Raw genomic sequence first — 22,097 nt, 5'->3', positions numbered from 1 at the left:
CAATTTGAATTTCAAAAGTTGCACATCTCTCATCATATTTATTATATTTATTTTGCATTTAATTTATTATTATTAATGCTGATATAGAGGAAACAGAATTGTCTAATGCAAATATGTATGTTTCAATTCAGAAGAGTTTTCATTTGCATGCAGACATATTCCATTGTATTCACAAAAATCAAATTTTTATGACACTCAAAGAAACTTCTTAATTTTAATTATGAATATTATTTTTAAGTGAAGATTTATCTTTATTTTAGGCTTTCTGCTTATGATGCCTGTGAAGGAAAAGCACAGGAGATTATGGAGAAGATTTCTCTCCGTAATCAACAGCAAAGGAATAGTGCCCAGTATGCTAAGGTATGTAATATTATTAATGAGAAAGGCAGATATTTCTGTGTAGTCATATTATATTTGATTAATTCTTTTCTGTTTGTTTATTCTTTAAATTGAAACTTAAATACATGATTACATTTTTCATAGAAAAGAGAAATTTTTAGGATTTATGTATGATCGCTTGCAAAACCCTTCAAGTAAAATTTTATACTGAAAGAATTTGGAAGGGCTATAGCCTCAATCTACGAAAAATTAAAATGATAAAAATGACGGCATTTTTACCAATTTGGTGATTCACTTACATAAAAACGTGATGTTATTGCTCTACATTAAGTAAAATTTACATTAAGTAAAATTTTATATTAATATTATAATGAACAGTTTGACCCTAACCTGTGTACTACTGGGTAAGATTTGAAGTTCTGCCTTGCATATAAATTTTAAAAAAAAAAAATATGGAACTCCTAACATTTACCAAAACATATTTTAAAATATCTTTCAATAGTCAAATTTTTAAAATATTTTATTACCAAATTGAAGATATGAGTAATATAAAAGTCAAAAATACGGTTAAATTTAGCAATCAGTAATTAGTTTATTTAATCAATAAATTTCCTTTCCAGTGTCATGCTTTTTATTTATTTATTTATTTCTCTTATTTTTATTTCTTCATTAAAATTTTTCTGGCAAAAGAATCAAGGAATATTTGGGGGGGGGGGATGCTATGTCTGAATTTGGTCACATATATCCAAAGTAATGAAAATACACGAGACTGTTTTACCCATTACACTACTGTGCTTATAATATCTTGATTTACGATGCCAATTAGTTATTTGCACAAACATATCAATTACTTAATTTGATATTTAAAAATTAATACATTGAATTCATTCTTGTTAATATCATAAATGCCAATTCTGCTTGAGACTTTTCAAATGATATATGATTTGCCTTGTTTTAAATGCGAAACTCTAGGCCAATATTGTGAGCAAACATATGGTTTTGATGTGTAATAGATTATAAATATGATTCTACTGTTACCATTATTAATGTTTCAGTAAATTTAAGTTATATTGAGGTCATAAAGGTGGTTATAAAGTTTTGCAACTAGACATGATTTAACTGGAAAAATCTCATCTCCATAAGAAAGAAGAGAAATACAGCAGGCCCCCGTTATAACGCAGTTCGGTTTACACTGATTCGCTATAATGCTGTTCATATATTATAACCCATATCTGACTATAACGCTGTCACAGATCACTATAACGCTCTTTTACAGATTGCATTTTTGGCATATTTAACGAAATCATTTCATTTGATGGAGTCGATAGCTTGAAAATGAATATCAAAACAGCATTAAAACATTTCCCACGCCAACTTGAGAAATTTTCTCGCACACTAAATTAATTGCAGTACAGTGACTTGTTACGTAGCTCCGAGATCAACATTTAAAAAAAATGATCAAGTATATTGCTTGTAATATTTGCGCTATATGCATTTATCTGAAGTCTAGTCATCACTCAGTACAGTATTAGACATTGTGCGTAACGGACAGTTTACTTGAACATTGTATCTTAATTAATGCAACCAACGCAGTTACATTTTCAAAGAGTTAATAATGGCCGATAAGAATGAAAAAGCAACAACGTCTGGGCGCAGTACGAAGACTATAAATGTAAGAAAAAGACTGAATTTGAAAATTAAATTAGACATTTTGAAGTGAATCGATTCCGGTCAAAGACAAGCGGATGTGTGCCATAATTTAGGACTTCAAGTTTAACTGTAAGACAATTATAAAAAAAAATAAAGAATTAATTTTAGCAGCGGGAAAGATAGCTGTTCCACTGCAAGCAACTAGGGCTAGGCCGGCTATTAGGATTGAAATGGAAAAACTTTAACTAATTTTATTGAAGATAATATCCAATGCAGAATTCAGTTAAGTTAAATATTATAAAAAAAAAAAAAGAGAGAGAAGAGAGATTAGCTAATATAATGATCTGAAGAAAACTCACCTAAAAAGAAAAAATGTGGAACCATTTAAAACTAGTAAGAGCTGGTTGAATAGATTTAAAATCCAGGGAGAAGCCGCAAGTGCAGATCAAGGAGCCGAAACTTTCAAAAAAGAACTTGTTAAAATTATTGAAGAGGGATATTATGTATTATACTTCTCAACAAGTTTTTAACATAGATGAAGCAGGACTTATGTGGAAACGAATGCCTAAAAGAAGTTTTATATTGAAAGAAGAAAAAAACATGCCAGGTTTCAAAGCGGCGAAGGATCGGTTGACTTTATTGTTGGGTTGTAACGCTGCGGGGAATTTAAAATTAATACCCCTTTTAGTTTATTTGGAAGAGGGCCAAAGTTCAACCCAAAATCGACATATTTTTCATGATTAAATTTATCAATTAAATTAAATCAATTTAGATCAATTAAATTCATGATTTTAATTGGAATTTTAAGTTTAATTTTTATATGTAAGTAGTTACCACATGATTTTATACATATGTAATGCAGAATATTTTATATGTACAAATATTTGAATATTAAATATTTTGACCGACATTTGTGCACCTTTTCACTACCGTTTATTATTGATTAGGAAATATCCTATGGCACCGACCGCAACTTAAAAATACATATGTTACCTTATGGGAATGTGGCGCTCGCTTAGCGCGGATTCACTTAGCACTCTGTTTTTCCGGAACAAATTATCAGCGTTAAGCGGGGGTCACCTGTATGTAGATTAGGCATTTCTATGAGTCAGACATCATTAACAACAAAATGGACCAAATGGAAAGTGGATAAATAATGATTTTTTATGACATGATTTAAGACATGGTTTAGATTTAACTGGAAAAATCCTATCTCCATAAGAAAGAAGAGAAATATGTAGATTAGGCATTTCTATGAGTCAAACATCTTTAACAACAAAATGGACAAAATGGAAAGTGGATAAATAATGATTTTTTTTTTATCATTAGAAATTGTCCCAATTTCAGCCATGTTGGTTAACCATAGTACATCTGAAACTGATTACAGAAATCATTTCCTGAAATATATCCTTATTTCTCTATTAGCAATCTTGTCTGTCCAGTAAACACGTAGCATTTTTTTTATAACTGCATTAGATAACCATCTTTTCAGCATACCAGTGATACATAGTAATTTCTCGCTTGCACCGACCAAGTGAAAAGAATTTTATTACTAAGTGAGAGAGTACACACAGTAAAACATAAAATGGAAACTGACACAAGGCACAGATATTCAAGAGATAGCATATATTAAATTTAGTGCAAATAAAAAGCATAACATGGAAGATTTCGGCTATTGTATGCAGGGCTGGATTAAGGATGAAATAACCCCCGGTCATATTTAAATTTGAGGCCACTTTAATATATATATATATATATATTACACACATACATATAAATACAAATACTACATTGGTTTTTAAACAAACTTGTTTTTAGCGAGTTTTATTTATCCATATGTTGATACATATTTTTCTGTCATCCATAAAAACTATTATTATTATTAGAAATTTTTATCATTACTTTACAAAATATTTACACTGAAAATGAGATCTCTCTTTGGGTGAGGCCCTCAGCCATGGCCATTTTGGCCGTAGCATTAATGCAGCCCTGACTATATGTAGCCTTTGTCAACTAATGTAGCACTGGAAAGCGGTGGTTTTTATGTGTGTGGCTGACCTTCAAGTATGTAAATACGTGAGGTCATTGGAGGAGAGGAGAGTGGATTACGGCTATGTGTGAAAGATGACGAGGGAGAGGAAGAGAGGTTAAGAGGGGGAGAGGGAGAAGGTTGAGGTAGGTGACTGACATTGTAGGTGGCTCCCGAGTTTGCAGACTATGAGAGGCTCAAAGATGGGTCCAAAGGTGGTCAAAGATGGTCCTTCTTTGAGCCTCTCATAACCCACGAGCTCGGGAGCCACCTACTACACCTACCTCAACCTTCTCCCTTTCCCTCCCCTCCTCCCTCATTTGACCTCTCTCTTCATCTCCCTCGTCACCCTTCGCACATACCCATAATCCACCTTCCCCTCCTCCATGACCTCGCGTACTTACGTACTTGAAGGTCAGCCGCACTCATAAAAACCACTGCTTTCCAGTGTTCAATTAGTTGACAAAGACTACATACAATAGCTGAAAGCTTCTATGTTATGTTCTATACTTGTGCAAAATTTAATATATGTTATCTCTTGAATATCTGTGCCTTGTGTTAGTTTCCATTTTATGTTTTACTGTGTGTTCTCTCTCTCTCCCCCCTCGACGTGGGCACCTGTACGTGGTGAGGGGACCTCCCAGTGACGCTGCTGGGTTTCCAGATTAGCATCACTGGGATCTAACGCCCATACCTTGGTTTCAGGGTTACATCTTTGAAATCCGGCGTGTGCAGCCGTGCGCCGCGACCCGTGGAAGCGGAAAGGGGGATCCTGGTGGTTGAGGGGCCCAGCTTCAATACACCACTTTGGCCCCTGCTTCGACAAGACGGGTGGTCCCGGACTGGCCCGACTGGGATCAATCGGCGGGTGGTTTTATACTGCTAGGGTCAACTGCGTTCCAATAAGTCTCCCTCCCTTTGGTCCTGGGACGGGATAAAGACTTATTGGTAACGTGGGTATGGTGCTCTAAGCGAACTCGGCGTCCCATTCGTGTACGCAGTACCTGCTAGTTCACGAGTGGGCGTCCCCTCGTAGGGCTCCGTGGTGGGTGAGGTACTTAGGCATCAGACATTTTCTCTTTACTCATATGAGTAATTTAAATCCTTCTTCTGGGGCCCCAACAAGGCCCCTACCTAATCGAGATGATGACGCAGATAACACCTCTGCCAAACGAGCCAGAACTGAGGATAAACAACCACCATCAGTTACACCGCTTTTCCTCATTCTCCATTCCACCGGAGAGCAGTCCATTGGAAAGATGTCACCCTTCTTCATCCAGAAAGGATTAGAAGGGTTGGCAGGGTCACCTAAAACGGTAAAAAGACTGCGTTCTGGCGACCTTTTGGTCGAAGCTACATCTATTAAACAGGCGGAAAAAATCCTGAACGCCACATCAATAGGGGGAATACCTATCATTGTAACCCCCCATAAAACTTTGAACTCTTCTAGAGGCGTCATTTCAGAGTGGGACCTTCTTCATGTTTCTGAAGAAGAGATCTGCTCTGAATTGAAAGACCAAGGAGTGACAGCTGTAAAGAGAATATCGATACGGAAGGATGGGAATCTCGTCCCTACCCGAGTTCTCATCCTCACGTTTAACACCCCACGGCCTCCAAATTCCATCAAGGCAGGTTATCTAAACTGCCCAGTGAGGATTTATATCCCAAACCCACTGCGGTGTTTTAGATGCCAAAAATACGGCCACTCACAAACATCTTGTCGTGGTAACCCTGCCTGTGCTCGATGTGGTGTGAAAGACCACGAGAGCAAGGAATGTACAGCTCCAAAACCCACCTGTGTTAACTGCCAAGGTGAGCACCCCGCCTACTCAAGAGCATGCCAGCGGTGGAAGGACGAAAAAGAAATCCAAAAACTGAAAACAGAGCTGAATATTTCCTACCCAGAGGCCAGAAAACGTATCCAACCAGTAAATAGCGGGAAACCTTCATATGCCCAGAAGGTTTCTGCTAAGAGCACTATCGGGACACAAACTGAGATGACTATACCACCAAGAGAGTCATTCACCCCGATTGCACGCTATTTATTGAGTTCTCAAAAGCCCACCAAAAAAACACAGTCAGTTGCCACTCCTATATCCGTACCTCCTAGTGCTCCACCACTACCAAAACCAAGTGGTAAAGAGCCTGAAGTAACAACAGAAAGAATGGATGTAGAGAACAAGGAGGTACAGGATGAATCAGTCTTGGAACTCTTTGCGGAGGAAGAAATGGACACGGGACATCGTCCATTCTTCCCCAAAAAAGATAAAGCCAAGACTGATAAAAGTAAGCCCTCAGCACCTCGGAAGCCGCCTGATGGACCCACCAAGCCAAAATAATGCCTAAATTCCTACAATGGAATTGTCGTGGATTCCGGCGAAATACAGATGACATCAAGGCCCTCCTGCAAAAGCACGAGCCAGTTTGCTTTTGCTTGCAGGAGACTTATCTAAAGGCAAATGATGATCCCACCATGCATAACATCACAATCTTTCGTAAGGATAGAATTGCGGATGGTCCTGCTCATGGAGGAGTGGCTATCCTTGTGGGTAACCATACCCCAGTCCAGCCCTTGCTAATTACAACCAGCATAGAGGCTGTTGCAATTCGCCTTACGGTGGGATTTTTATTAACTGTGTGCTCTATCTATTTGCCACCTGGGACTGACATCTCCCAGGCAGACCTTGATGATCTTCTAACGCAGTTGCCTCCCCCTTTCTTACTTCTCGGGGACATGAATGGACATAACACCCTGTGGGGTAGTGCTAACATCAACGGAAGGGGACGAGTCATTGAGCGTATGCTCAATGACAACGAACTTTCCCTTCTAAATACTGGAACAAACACCTTCTTCCATACGCCTACCCGTACCTTTTCTGCCATTGATCTCTCTATCTGCTCCCCTTCTCTACTCCCTTCACTCACTTGGGAAGTGGAGGAGAATCCATACGGAAGCGATCACTTCCCTGTGATAACCTTGTTACACAGTGGGAGACCATGTCTTCCTTTTAGGTTACCACGGTGGAAGATTGATCAGGCTGACTGGACTGCCTTCCGACATCAGGCAAATTTCGATCTTAGCACAGTCAGTCAAGAGCCGATCAATGATGCAGTAAAGTACATCACAGAAATCATCGTCCAAGCAGCTGCTAATGCTGTCCCAAAAACATCAGCCCGGTTTCCACCATTTCCCAAACCTTGGTGGAATTCACAATGCACAGCAGCAAAAAAGGCTCAAAACAAAGCGTGGGGGATATTTCGCCGATATCCTACCACGAACAACCTTATAGCCTTCAAACGTGCACGAGCCAAAGCACGCTACATCCGTCGTCAGAGTCAAAAGGAATCGTGGATCCGTTTCACATCATCTATTAACCAGTCTACCAACTCTAAGGTAGTCTGGGATAAAATCCGGAAAATGAAGGGAAAATATACCTCCCACCCTTCTGCAATCCTAGATTATAATGGATGCGCTATTGCAGATCCAACTGCAATAGCCAATGCTCTTGGGGAAACATTCTCTAACATCTCTGCAACATCTTCGTATTCCCCAGAGTTCCTGGTCCTTAAACATAAACTGGAAAAGCAAGCACTTAATTTTAAGACCAATGGCCTCTATCCCTACAACGGGGCATTCACTATAGAGGAACTGAAAAGAGCCCTCACTCTTTCCAAAGCAAGTGCTGTTGGACCAGATGGCATCCATTATGAAATGATTAAACATCTTTCACCAAAATCTATGGATTGTCTGCTCCTTCTGTATAACAGAATCTTTACTGAGGGGCAGTTTCCGGATTCCTGGCGAAAGGCAATCGTTCTTGCCTTTCCTAAGCCAGGAAAGGATCCAAAAGTCACCACCAATTATCGTCCTATTGCTCTGACCAGCTGTCTGTGCAAAATCCTGGAGAGAATGGTTAATTCTCGTTTAATATGGTATCTCGAATCAAATGACCTTCTCTCCAACATTCAGTGCGGCTTCCGAATGAACCGGTCCACCTTGGACCATCTTATTAGATTGGAAGCATCCATCCGGGATGCTTTCCTAAAACGCGAACACTTGGTGTCGGTGTTCTTTGACATGGAGAAAGCGTATGACACAACTTGGAGATTTGGCATATTAAAAGATCTTCATAGCCTAGGCCTTAGGGGGCAACTCCCCATTTTTATTAAAAACTTTTTGGCCAATCGATCTTTCCAAGTTCGTGTTGGATCCTCACTCTCTCGTCCCTTCAGCCAAGAGGAGGGAGTACCACAAGGATCAGTATTAAGTGTCACGCTTTTTGCCATCAAAGTCAATTCCATCACAGAACAACTTCCTCCAACTGTAAACTGTGCCCTCTATGTTGATGACTTTAGCATATTTTGTCAGTCATGCAACATGAGGGTTATTGAAAGACAACTGCAGAAAGCCATTGACCGCCTCAACTCCTGGGCACTTGCAAATGGCTTCAGGTTCTCGCCGGAGAAGACCGTTTGCGTACATTTTTGTCGTAAGCGTAATCCTGAACCTGAATTAATGCTGAATCCGAGCATTAATTCAGGTTCATCCTGAACCTGAATTAATGCTCGGACAAAATGCTATTCCAGTAGCAGCGGACACAAAATTCTTGGGACTCGTATTTGATAAAAAGTTGACCTTTCTGCACCACATTCGTCAACTTCGCTCAAAGTGCACACGCGGGCTTAATATTCTCCGCTCGCTCTCCTCTACATCTTGGGGAGCGGACCGATGCACGCTTCTTCGGCTTTACCGTGCACTTGTGCGATCCAAACTTGATTATGGGTCCCAGGTATATTCTTCAGCCAGAGACAGTGCCCTTCGATGGCTGGATCCTGTCCATCACCAGGCTCTTCGTATCGCTACTGGAGCATATAGAACATCTCCTGTCCAGAGTTTATACGTCGAAGCAAACGAACCACCGTTATCGCTTCGACGTAAGCAGTTGTGTCTAAACTACGCTTTTAAACTGAAATCCCTGGCAGACCATCCTACGTGGCTATCCGTTTTTGAGCCACGATGGGAAAATTTGTACAATACCCGTAAGACTGCTAATCGTCCTTTTGGTATTCGTCTCCAAGAGCTACTCATAGAACTTGATATCAAGGTAGACAAGGTTGCCCAAACACCGAAGCAAGCCCTTCCACCCTGGCATGCTCGTATTCCAATATGTGACTTGTCCCTTAAAAATTGGGGAAAGTCGGACACCCCATCATCGGTCTACCTGCAGCTTTATTCAGTACACCGAGCTGAACATTCTGACTTCGCGCCAGTTTACACAGACGGTTCGAAGTCAGAATCATATGTGGGATCTGCTGCTGTCTTTAGAGACACCACTACATCGGAGCAGATTCCCTCTGAATGCAGTATATTTACTGCAGAGCTGCACGCTATTGAGTTAGCTTTGGATCACATCAGTAAATGCCAAAACCAACGGTTCATTTTATATTCTGATTCTCTTAGTGTGTTACAGGCTTTAATAACCGTGAGATTTAATTCTCATCCAGTTCTGTCTAGCATTCAGCAGAAGATTCACTTCCTCCGTGAACGTGAATATGATATCCGCTTCTGCTGGATTCCTAGCCACATTGGGATTAAGGGAAATGATTTGGCTGACACCGCAGCCAAATCAGCAATTCCCAGAAATAATCGCTGCCTGTCAGTCCCCTATACAGACTACAGGCAAAGAATACTCGAGAAAATACACTCCCAATGGCAGGACTCGTGGAATAGACAGACTGGAAATAAACTATATCGTATAAAGCCTGTAATTGAACCGTGGCAGTCTAGTCTGCGCAGGAATCGTAAGGAGGAAGTTGTTCTTGCCCGGACCCGCATAGGACACAGTCATTTAACTCATTCATTTTTGCTGAGGGCTGATGACCCTCCTATGTGTGAGTCTTGTGGCACAGTTTTATCAATTAGACACATTTTAATCGAATGTCCAGTTTTTAGCAGTATCCGTCTTACCGCTTTTAATCATCTGACTGAGCCATATACACTCAGTCAGATTTTATCCGACAATGACAATGTGTCTGCTATTTTTAGATTTTTAAAGTCAATAAATATTTTTACTCGTTTATAAAATCTACATTTTTCTTATACTTCTTGACATAGTGACCTAACTAATTAGGTCACTGAAAGTTTAAATTATTTTATAAATGACATGGTCTTGGCGCATTATAGCCTTAGTAGCTAATGCGCCAATAAAACCAAAACCAAAACCAAAATCTCTCTCTCTCGTGCTTAGTAATAAAATTCTTTTCACTTGGTCGATGCAGGCAAGAAATTACTATGTATCTAACTCCTAACCTCACAGGGTTCTTCAGTTATACCAGTGGTATTTGAAAGGATGGTTCCTAACACATCAGTGTATTTTATAGTAAGAGCTGATTATAATAATTAGCCACTTTTTTCAACCATTAAATAATAGGATAATGTTAAATGAGATATGATTTTTTTATAATGTTTATAAATTTCTTTTTGTTGTAAAAATGTTTTTTTTTTTTTTTTTTTTCAGTTTTATTTTTTTATATATAAAAATCAATTAGATCTGTCTTGTTATATTTGTATCCATATAGTTGAATGCCACTTTAAGACAGCTAATGAAGCAGTTCACTGGTGATATTGGTTACTTACATGACGAACTTGCCAAATCTACCAGCAAATACCATATGTATCCTTTACAGTGGCAGCTTACCATTAAATTGTATAAAAATGTGAAGTGACTGTTTTATATGAGAACTTGTGAAAGCATGGTCTTTTGAGTGAAAGTATGCTAGAGATGTAAGTAATATACTTATAATTCCCTGATGTTATTTAATTTTGCCACAAAAATGTTGTAAGTGATCACCAATTTGATCACAACACATCTGAGCATGATGATGAATGTTTCAAAACACTGCCTGTAGCATGTTGACAATGATTTTGGATGTGATGCTTTTCATTTAGAGTGTATGAATTATTGTTGTATGCATTGTCTTTGACATAGCTCCACAAAAAGAAGTCTAATGGTGACAAATGTGGTGCGCATGGGTCTCCGTATTCATTTTGAAATTATGCAATGTCCAGACAGATAAGAGGATTAGATTGGCCATAGACATACATAAATTGTGAATTATTATTCTCTCTTGCTGAAACTGTGTTTTAATAATCTCCTTGGTGAGATATACCAGTAATTCATGAACTGTGTCAGTGTTTTACTGAGATGCTATGGTTTTGTGAAAAAGGTGGGTCCAACAACCCTATGGTGAGTCATTGAATACCACATTCCAATATTCACAGAGTGTATGGAAGTGTATGGGGATTTTCCATAAATTATAAATGAATATTCTGACAGTTTACATACCCAGTCAGATGAAACAAAGCTTTATTATCAGAATAGAAAGTCTGTTCCAACATCTGAGGATTTCCATCCACTTTTTTACCCTTTAACTGTCTTTGTTAATAACTTCATTTTCCACAGTCTGGTGGCAGAAGTTGCTGCATGGTATTCACTTTGTATGGAAACAATTTTAATTTCCTCATTACTGCATGGCAACTTTGATATGACATTCCCCTTTGTTGTGCAAGCTTCCATAGTGATTTATGTGTACTTGATATCATTCTCTCCTTAACCTTTACTAAATCTTTAGTAACAACAGTTGATATGTGAGTACAACTGTCAACGTTTGCATTCACAGTCTCCCTGAAAATTTTCACAAGTGTCCAAGTGTCCATCACAGATTTTGACGGTACCTTATGACATTAGAATTGTGTACAATAATCACATTTGAGTGGTTTTGAATGACTGTGTTGGTGAGGTAATATTTTACCGTGAACAAAACCTACTCCATGTATGTTCATTTACTGCTTGCAGTTATGCACATTTATAGTTTTTCAGGTAGTTCAGTGGTGATACCATAAACAGAATAAAAAGTTCTATTTGTAAATTTCATGTCCTTAGTTTTTACTTAGTTATTTGCATTTTCATGTGCTCTCATTTAAAATGATCACCCTTTAGTAATCTTTTTATATGTCAACAGTTATCACTAGAGGATATTAGTTCAGAGCAATAGTTTACAGTATAGTAAGTAACACAAGTTTATTTTTTTACTATAGATACTGAGAATGCTAGAAAAAAACAAGCATTTTACTCTACACATATTGTTTCATTGTAAACAGACTGATTGCATTCTTTATTGTATTAATGCAATAAAGAATGCAAATTTTCATCAGAGTAAAAAGTTTTCAGAGTTATCTGTTTAGAAGGGTTACTACTGAGGAATATCATAAACATATGCTTCTCTAAACAGTTTTTTTTTTTAAGATATTTGATATTTATTAATATTTCTGTTGAAAGCTTAACTCATATAAGCACACAAAAGGAAGCTGAAAGAAGAGAAAGGATGTTGGATCGTCTAAATACTAGGCAACGAAAGATAGAGGAAGCTTTTAATTTGGATCCAGACGTTAACTCTGGCAGGTCAGAAAGGTGGGGTTATATAATTTGCATGCTTCTACCTGGGATACTGTTCTTTAACTTATAACCACTCTTCTGGACATCATTGGTTTTTTCATGTTTGTATATAATATTTCTTAACTTGATTTTGTGCCTTATTTTTATAAGCAGTGTGTAAAACAAAAAAAAAAAAAAAATACTGTAGAAGAAATAAAGTTTATTATTATTATATTTTTGTTTGCACATCAAAAAAGTTTAAAAAATAAGTGTAAATTATTTTTTAACCTTCTGCTAAAATGCAAATTGCAGAGAAAGCATTTATTTTAATAAAATACTAATCTTGCATGGTCTCTTGATTATGTTTACATTTTATTTCATTGCTAGTATATATAAAACTTTTTTTAAATTAAAACATAGAATATCTTACGAAATTATCACTTTATTTCAGAATTGTGTTTGCCTTTACTAATGCTTACTTGCATCTCCAGATGCAAGAAAGCAAGCCTATACAGCATTAGCCAAAAAAAAAAAAAAAAACCCTTCTCATTTCACCCATCCACTTGTTCCAAATGTTTGTCTAGTTCTGTGTTAAATCTATTTAAGCCATCAACTTCTACAACAACAGATGGAAGTTTATTCCAGCAATCAACCACCTGCTGGCTAAAGACAAACTTCCGCACATCTATCCCACAACTGTCTTTCCTGAATTTCAATTTATGTCCTCAGGCAATTATTCTGAGCAAGAGGAAGAATCCCATCAGCATTGAGCATGTTCAAACCATTCAAGGCTTTATACACCTCAATCAGATCACCTCGTGGGTGCCTAATCTCCAGACACTGTAATTTGCAAAACTTAAGCCTTTCTTCGTAAGAGCAACCCTTTGTTCCCTTCACTAATCTTGTTGCCCTTCTCTGTACTCGTTCCAACAGCTCTACATCCTTCTCAAAATGAGGCCTCCAGGCCTGGATACAGTACTCAAGGTGTGGCCTGACCATTGCCTTATACAATGGTCAGGGGATAATCATCTCCTTATCCCTTCTAGAAAAATTCCTGTATATCATTGACAAGACACCATGAGCTACTCTTGTAGACCATCTGCACTACTCATATCTGCCTGCACAATTACCCCCAGGTCCTTTTCATTCCCTACCACTGTCAGTGTAGTACCACACAGTTAATACGTTACTCTGGGGTTACTGCTTCCCATATGCAGTACTTTGCATTTGTCAATGTTAAACTTCAGTTGCCTTCTCTCGGCCCACCTGCTCAACTTTTCTAGATCCTGTTGCAGCAGCGTACTGTTATTAGTATCATTAACAACCCTGCCGACCTTCGTATCATCTGCAAACTTGGAGCCTTTATTTGAGGTATTTATTTGAGGTATTGCTCAAAACATCAAAGGCAGATATTGTGGGGATTTCAGAGACGTGGTGTCACACAGATATAAGAAATGCAGAACTGGAATTTGGGGAGTACAATGTCTACAGAAAGGATAGACAGGATAGGAAGGGAGGAGGGGTTATGCTATTAGTTAAAAAACACATAAAATCCAAGGAAGTGAAGCCAGTCGACATCGCTGGACAGTGCAGTGTCGAGTCAGTTTGGTGTGACATAAGCATTGGGAGATCAAAATTGAGAGTAGGAGTGTGCTATAGGCCTAATGACTCTGATGAGTATAATAAGAAACTGTTCGGAGAAATAGAGTGGGCCAGTAAATCAGAGAGTCTTATAATGGGGGATTTTAATTTCCCAGATATTGACTGGAATTTGGGGGCTGGTCACTCACACAGTAGCAAGGCTTTTGTGGATTTATTGGATGATTGTTTTCTACATCAGCATGTTCGGGAGGCAACTAGAGGGAGTAATACTCTTGATTTGATTATCAGTAGTGATTCTTCATGCATTAAGAATCTGCAGATAAATGAACCACTTGGTGGCAGTGATCACAGTGTGCTGAAGTGGGAGTTACTCAAAGAGGTAACTACCATTAGGGGTAAAGGGAAGGGGTATTGCTTTCGTAAAGGCGACTACAATGGACTGAGACAGTATTTAAATTCTATACAGTGGGATCAACTGATGATATTGCCAACAGCAAATTCAAAATGGGAAGCATTCAAAGAACTTATTGTGGAAGCTACTAGGCTTTACATACCAACTAAGAAATATTGTTCAAGGTTTAGGCCTAAATGGTTGTCAGATGAACTAATGAGACATGTGGCAGAGAAGAAAAATGCATGGGATACATATAAATTAATGGGTGACATGGAAGCCTATGATAGATACAAGTTGATCTGTAACCAAGTTACAAAGGAGGTTAGGCAGGCGAAGGCAGATTACGAGAGATCCTTGGCAAGGGATGCGAAGAAAAACAGCAAAGAGTTCTTTACTTATGTAAACTCTAGAAGGAAGGGGATGAATCAGATTGGTCCACTTGAGATCGATGGGTCAACTGTTGATGACCCTGCTCGGGTAGCTAACAAACTAAATGAATATTTTGCATCGACATTCACACATGAGGAGTTATTCAGCGAGGGGAATGCCAGAGGTGTATTCAACTCTAGCAGTAAGCTAGAGAATCTTGTAATAACTGAGAGCAAAGTGGAGGAGAAAATGTTGAAGATAAACACAAGAAAGGCACCTGGGGTGGATGGGATCTATCCAGTTATATTAAAGGAGGCAGCAAAGGAGGTAAGCAAACCCTTAGCCATAATTATGAGAGCTTCCTTGGACTCAGGGGAGGTACCCATTGACTGGAGATGTGCAAATGTGACCCCAATTCACAAAGGGGGATCAAAGGCTGACACAAGTAATTATAGACCTGTGAGTTTAACTTCTGTTCCCGGAAAATTAATGGAGGCACTGGTGAAAGAAGCACTGCAGGATCATCTAGACAAGACTTCAGTTATAGCTAGGACACAGCATGGTTTTGTTAAGGGGAAGTCTTGCCTGACCAATTTGATTGGATACTATGATGCAGTCACAAAAGAACTGGATGCAGGGAATAACTTTGATATTATATACTTGGATCTTAGAAAGGCTTTTGATACTGTTGCACATGGAAGACTGCTGCACAAATTGGAGCAGTGTGGCATTGGAGGCAAGTTGCTGCTATGGATAAAGGGGTGGTTGAGGGGGAGAAGACAGAGAGTGGTAATCAATGGACACTGCTCATCGTGGACTAATGTTATTAGTGGAGTCCCTCAGGGTTCAGTATTGGGGCCTTTATTGTTTTCTGTATTTATAAATGATATTGATGATGGTATATCAGGCTTAATGTCCAAGTTTGCAGACGATACGAAGGTTGGCAGGGTTGTCAAGGACACTACTGACACTATGCTGCTGCAACAGGATTTGGAAAGGTTGAGCAGATGGGCTTCGAGGTGGCAAATGAAGTTTAACATTGACAAATGTAAAGTACTACATATGGGAAACAGCAACCCCAGAGCAACGTATCAACTCTGTGGTACTACACTGACAGTGGTAGAGAATGAAAGGGACCTGGGGGTGGTGGTGCAGGCAGATATGAAGTTCTCTGAGCAGTGCAGACGAGCTGCAAGAGTAGCTCATGGTGTATTGTCAATGATATATAGGAATTTTTCTAGCAGGGATAAGGAGGTGATTATTCCCTTGTATAAGGCAATGGTCAGGCCACACCTAGAGTACTGTATACAGGCCTGGAGGCCTCATTTCAGGAAGGATGTAGAGCTGCTGGAACGAGTACAGAGAAGGGCAACTAGATTGGTGAATGGGACAAAGGGGTTCTCTTACGAAGAAAGGCTTAAGTTTTGCAAATTACAGTGTCTGGAAACTAGGTACCAGCGGGGTGATCTGATAGAGGTGTACAAAGCCTTGAATGGTTTGAGCATGCTCAATGCTGATGGGATTCTTCCTCTAGCTCAGAAAAATCACCTGAGAGGGCATAAATTCAAATTGAGGAAAGACAGATGTAGGATAGATGTGCGGAAATTTGCCTTTAGCCAGCGGGTGGTTGGTGGGTGGAACAGACTTCCATCCCTTGTCGTGGAAGTTGATAGCCTAAATAAGTTTAAGGCTCAGCTGGACAGGTATTTTGAACGAACAGAGGGGTGAAGTGGAAGTGGGTTTTTTTTTTTTTTTTTTTTTTTGGCTGATGCTGCATAAGCTTGCTTTCTTGCATCAAATGCCTCTACTAATGCTAATGCTAATGCTAATGCCTGATATACCATCATTAATAAATACAGAAAACAATAATGGACCCAACACTGAACCCTGGGGGACTCCACTAATAATATTAGTTTATGAAGAACAATGTCCATTGATTACCACTCTTTGTCTTCTTCCACTCAACCATCCCTTTATCCATAGCAGCAAATTACCTCTAATGCCACACTTCTTCAAGTTGTGCAGCAGTCTTCTATGTGCAACAGTATCAAAGCCTTTCTAAGATCCAAATATGTGATATCAAAGTTATCCTTTACATCCAGTTCCTTTGCGACCACATCATAGTATCCAATCAAATTGGTCAGACAAGACCAATTTGATCCCATTAACAAACCCATGCTGTGTCCAAGCTTTAACTGAAGTCTTGTCTACATATTCCTGCAATGCTTCATTAACCAGTGCCTCCATTAATTTCCCTGGAACAGAAGTTAAACTAACAGGTCTATAATTACCTGTGTCGCCCTTTGATCCTCCTTTGTGGATTGGGGTCAATTTGCATATCTCCAGTCCATGGGTACCTCCCCTTAGTCCAAGGAAGCTCTCATAATTATGACTAAGGGTTTACTTACTTCCTTTGCTGCCTCCTTTAATATAACTGGATAGATTCCATCCACCCCAGGTACCTTTATTATGCTTATCTTCAACAATTTCTCCTCCACTTTAATCTCAGTTATTACAAGATTATCTAGCTTATTGCCAGAGTTTAATACACCTCTGGCATTTACCCCCCCCCCCCGAATAACTTCTCATGTGTGAATGTAGATGCAAAATATTCATTTAGTTTGTTAGCTATCTGAGCAGTATCAACAGTTGAACCATTGGTATCAAGTGGACCAATCTGATTCATCCCCTTCCTTCTAGAGTTTACATAAGTAAAGAACTCTTTGCTGTTTTCCTTTGCATCCTTTGCCAAAGATTTCTCATAATCTACCTTTGACTGCCTAACCTCCTTTGTGACTTGGTTACAGACCAGCTTATATCTATCACAGGCTTCTGTGTCACCTGTTAATTTATATGTATCACATGCATTTTTCTTCTCTTCCACATGTCTAATTAGTTCATCTGACATCCGTTTAGGCCTAAATCTTGAACAATATTTCTTAGTTGGTATGAAAAGCCTAGTAGCTTCTAAAATTAATTCTTTGAATGCTTCCCATTTTGAATTTGCAGTTGGTTCCGCTGTATAGAATTTAAATACTGTCTCAGACCACTGTAGTCACCTTTACAAAAGCAAAATCCCTTCCTTTTACCCCTGATGGTAGTTACCTATTTTAGTAAATCCCACTTACAGCACACTGTGATCACTGCTACCTAGTGGTTCCTTTATTTGCAGATTCTTAATGCATGAAGAATCACTACTGATAATCAGATCAAGAGTATTACTCCCTCTAGTTGCCTCCCAAACATGCTGCTGTAAAAAACAATCATCCAATAAATTCACAAAAGCCTTGCTAGTGTGCAAATGAGCAACCCACAAGTTCCAGTCAATATCTGGGAAGAAATTAAAATCCTCCATTATAAGACTCTCTGATTTACTGGCCCACTCTATTTCTCTGTACAGTTGTTTATTATACTTATCAGAGTCATTAGGCCTATAACACACTCCTACTCTCAATTTTGCTTTCCCAGTGCTTATGTCACACCAAACTGAATCAACACTGCACTGTCCACCCATATCGATTGGCTGTACTTCCTTGGATTTTGTGTTTCTTAACCAATAGCATAATTCCTCCTCTCTTCCTATCCTATCTATTCTTCCTGTACACATTGTATTTCCCAAATTCCAGTTCTTCATTCCTTATACCTGTGTGACACCATGTCTCTGTTATCGCAACAATATCTGCCTTTGATGTTTTGGCCAACACCTCAAATTCATCAAATTTATTTACCAAACTTCTGGCATTGGTGTATATGCAAGTATACATTCACCTGTTCCTATTCTTAGCTACCCTAACACAGCCCATGTATTTACTTGTTCTGCAATGACTCCCAGCAGTCTCTGAAATTCCCTGTTTTCCAGGCTGATGCTCATTCCAATAGAAGCAGTGCAAGAATCACTTTCACCTCTGCCAATGGCTACTGTTAATCTATTAGTCCGTGTATCCCTCCAAGCTAGCAGTTTTCTGACCCACTTAACACTGCCTTGATAGCATCAGCAAATATTCTTGCACCATTTCTATTTAAGTGTATCCCATCCCTGTAAGCAGTCTCTCCTGTTAACAAGCACAGACCAGGCTGAGAAAAATTCTACCCCTTGAGCCTTGTACAATCTCTCCAGGCCCAAGGGGTAGAATTTTTCTCAGCCTGGTCTGTGCTTGTTAACAGGAGCATTGGGGTATTCTGTTTATGAATACCCCAATACTCCTGTATTGGGGTATTCATATAATTATTCTTCATATAAAGAAGAGTAATTTTATTGAGAATCTGTTTTCATAACCTCCTTATAAATAATTTCAGTAATTATTACTTTTAAAGTCATCTTTATAAATAATTTCAAGTAAGGTCATCCTTATAAATAATTTCAGTAATTAATTATTACTTTCAAATATCAGATCTGTATTACTGGGAACAAATTTTGGGCAGCTGTCATCATCATCTCCATGGATTGAAGAACCAGAAGAAACAAGAAATCTAAGTTTAGAAGAAATTAGGAAGCAGCAACAAAAAGTACTCTCAGGTATTTTATCACTTATGTTATTACATTCTTTGAAAAAAAAAGTGTAGCTTAAAAGCTTAATGATCCTAATGATACCATTTGCTTTATGATTATAACAGTCTAATTTGTTTGTTCACAAGCTTGTTTCTTTGTTATCAAGTTTTGCTCTTGAATAATTTGAAAGTGTGGCATACTTTTTTTTTTTTTTTTTTTTAACTCTTACTACTGTTTTTCTAGAATTTCCTGTACTTTAGCATTTGTTGAGCTAAAGTGAAAATGCAAGGTATTGCAAGTGAGGAATAGCAACCACAAAATAGCATACACTTGGCAGGGCAGCATTAAAAACAGTAGAGGAAGAAAGAGATTTGAGGATTACATTATGTGCGGAAGAAATTTCTCATTGTGTTGTACACTGAGTGATCACTGAATTATGACCACCCCTATGAAAACTGAATACGACCCGTTGACCACATGGAGTGCGAAGTTAGTAAACCTACATAGCATAGGTAAGGGGCCAGTGGTTCAGGAGGTAGTAAAATTCTGAGTGTGATGGGTAAAAGGAAGGATTTATCTGACTTTGATAAAGGAGAGATTGTGGGTGCTTGACGAGCTGGTGCCTCGATTTCCCAAACGGTTGAACTGGTGGGGTGTTTGTGAGCCGCCTAGTTAAAGTGTACCAGGACTGGCGTCAAAATGGTTAAACAACAACCCGATGTCAAAACTGCAAAGGTCAGCAAAAGGTTGATGTTAGAAGTCAGTGCCAGGTCCGATGACTTGTACAGGCGAATAGGCGCTGCACTGTTGAAGAGTTGACTACCCAATACAATATGGGCCAACCCGGAACAACATCTGGCATGACCATGCATTGCACGCTTGCATGTATGGGCTATACCAGCAGACGACACCTACAGCATCCTCTCCTAACCAAGGTTCATCGGTGTAAAAGACTCGCCTGGTGCAAACAGCATGCAAGTTGGATGTTAGAAGACTGGAAGAAGGTGTCCTGGTTAGACGAGTCACGTTATTTACTCCATACCATGGATGATCGTGTATGGATTTGGCGTCAACAACACGAGGCTCTTCATCCATCCTGCATGGTATCAAAAGTGCAGGCCGATGAGGCGGTTGTATGCATGTTTCACTGGCAGGAACTTGGACCCCGGTGCATGTGGAACAATGTATCAGTAGTCTCCGCCATCGTCAGCTGCTTGCTGACTGTGTACACCCCGCTATGTTATGCATTGATTTAGTAAAAACATTGATTTAGTTTTTCAGATTGTTTGTATGAAGTATAAATAGAAGACAGTATAGTAAATGAACCAGCATTCTGGAGGAAAACAAATTTCATAATTGGAAATACCGATGACTGCATAGGTTCTGACATCGGAACATCAGAATGGAAGAGGATAGGGAAAAAAAACACTGCCTGCCCTTAATAATCGAATAAAACATTGATTATGCTTTTTGGGTTGTTATGTGAAGATTAACCAGATGGCAGTACAATAATTAAGCTAGCACACTAGGAAAACAAATTCCATAATCAGAAATGCTGACAGGCACAGTGGTTGCAACTTCAGACTGGAAGTGGAATTTTACAATGCCGTGGTGGTCGCAACATTGGACTTCAAAGGGTTAAATGTTAAAATATTTAATAATCAGAAATGTTAGCTTTAAATATTAAAGAGTTGAGTACAGCACCCTTATTTTTATTCTTTTTTTTTTTTTTTTTGTCACAGAACAAGAAAAAGGACTGGATAATCTACATAACGTAATAATTAGGCAGAAACACATGGCCCAAGGAATAGGTGATGAATTAGATATACATAATGGTAAGTTTTCAGCAAATCAAAAAAAAAAGTTACTTTGTAAACAAATATACTTTTTATATTTATTTTAATCATACACTAGAAGAATGCTTATGCTGGAAGGATTGTCTTTAATTGTTAACACACTTACTGGATACCACATATATTTAGGAAGTAAATTAACCAGTCACATGTCTTTGATTTTATTGTTATAGCTAGTGAAATGATGATAAAACTGTTTTCAGTGACCCTTGATCTGAATTATATTGGATGAGAATACCTGTAGAATATTATGCTCTTTAGTCCTACTGCTTGCTAAAATACTAGGAAGTTTGTGATTTTTTAGAAAATTTAACTTAAATTTTTTGTTTCCTTTTGTCAGACAAATTTACACGAAGGATGATAAAAGGTACTTCACATTGTGTTGATTAATATAGGTTTATTACTAGTGAGTTACATGGTAATTTAGAGATGTCCGGTGGACTATGTAGAAATGTGGGAAATGTATCAGGACGAATTGTATTAAAATTATAATTTTAATTAAAACGCATTGTGTGACATGACATGTTTTAATTAAAATGGTCATCTCACATTTTGTTTACATGTTGTTTAACACAAATAAAATAAAATGCGATTATCTGGAGTGCTTTGAGTGACACATAAATAAAATGATATTTCACACATAAATAAAATGCAATTATCTGGAGTGCTTATGCACAGATTCAACCCATAGTATCACTTAATTGTAGAACCACAGTACTAATTGAAATAAATATACTGAACTTTGTTATGCATAATTTTAGCTTAATTCTGAAAACAAGGTTCTGGAACGTTTTTAACCCAGTAACAGTGGCGTGACAGGAGACACCTTTCTTTTTAATTTCTGGAAAAAAGTTTTTTTTGGAATTCTGCTTGGAATATAATTAGATATAACCGTTCCATCTTTTATTAGTAGATTGCAATGATATTTATCTAATTT

General features: G+C 38.4%; 1 protein-coding gene across 3 annotated transcripts in view; it reads left to right on the top strand.

The window, feature by feature from the left end:
* The window catches only part of Syx8 (syntaxin 8), a 48,530-nt gene that overhangs the window by 11,385 nt on the left and 15,048 nt on the right, over positions 1-22,097 (top strand). For 2 of the 3 annotated variants that reach the window (XM_090386407.1, XM_090386409.1), the window contains exons 2-6: positions 261-360; positions 10,598-10,692; positions 12,373-12,489; positions 19,210-19,334; positions 21,050-21,142. In XM_090386407.1, the coding sequence (XP_090242533.1) occupies positions 261-360; positions 10,598-10,692; positions 12,373-12,489; positions 19,210-19,334; positions 21,050-21,142 (530 nt within the window). The remainder of the gene's footprint in view (positions 1-260; positions 361-10,597; positions 10,693-12,372; positions 12,490-19,209; positions 19,335-21,049; positions 21,143-22,097) is intronic. The other variant, XM_090386408.1, reaches the window with a different exon arrangement.

Source organism: Mastigoproctus giganteus, chromosome 12 (genome assembly GCF_048544385.1).
Source record: "Mastigoproctus giganteus isolate SK-2022 chromosome 12, ASM4854438v1, whole genome shotgun sequence".
In the NCBI taxonomy this organism is placed as follows: Eukaryota; Metazoa; Arthropoda; class Arachnida; order Uropygi; family Thelyphonidae; genus Mastigoproctus; species Mastigoproctus giganteus.
Note: the sequence above shows the minus strand (reverse complement) of the source record. Positions and strands in the feature narration are given on the sequence as shown.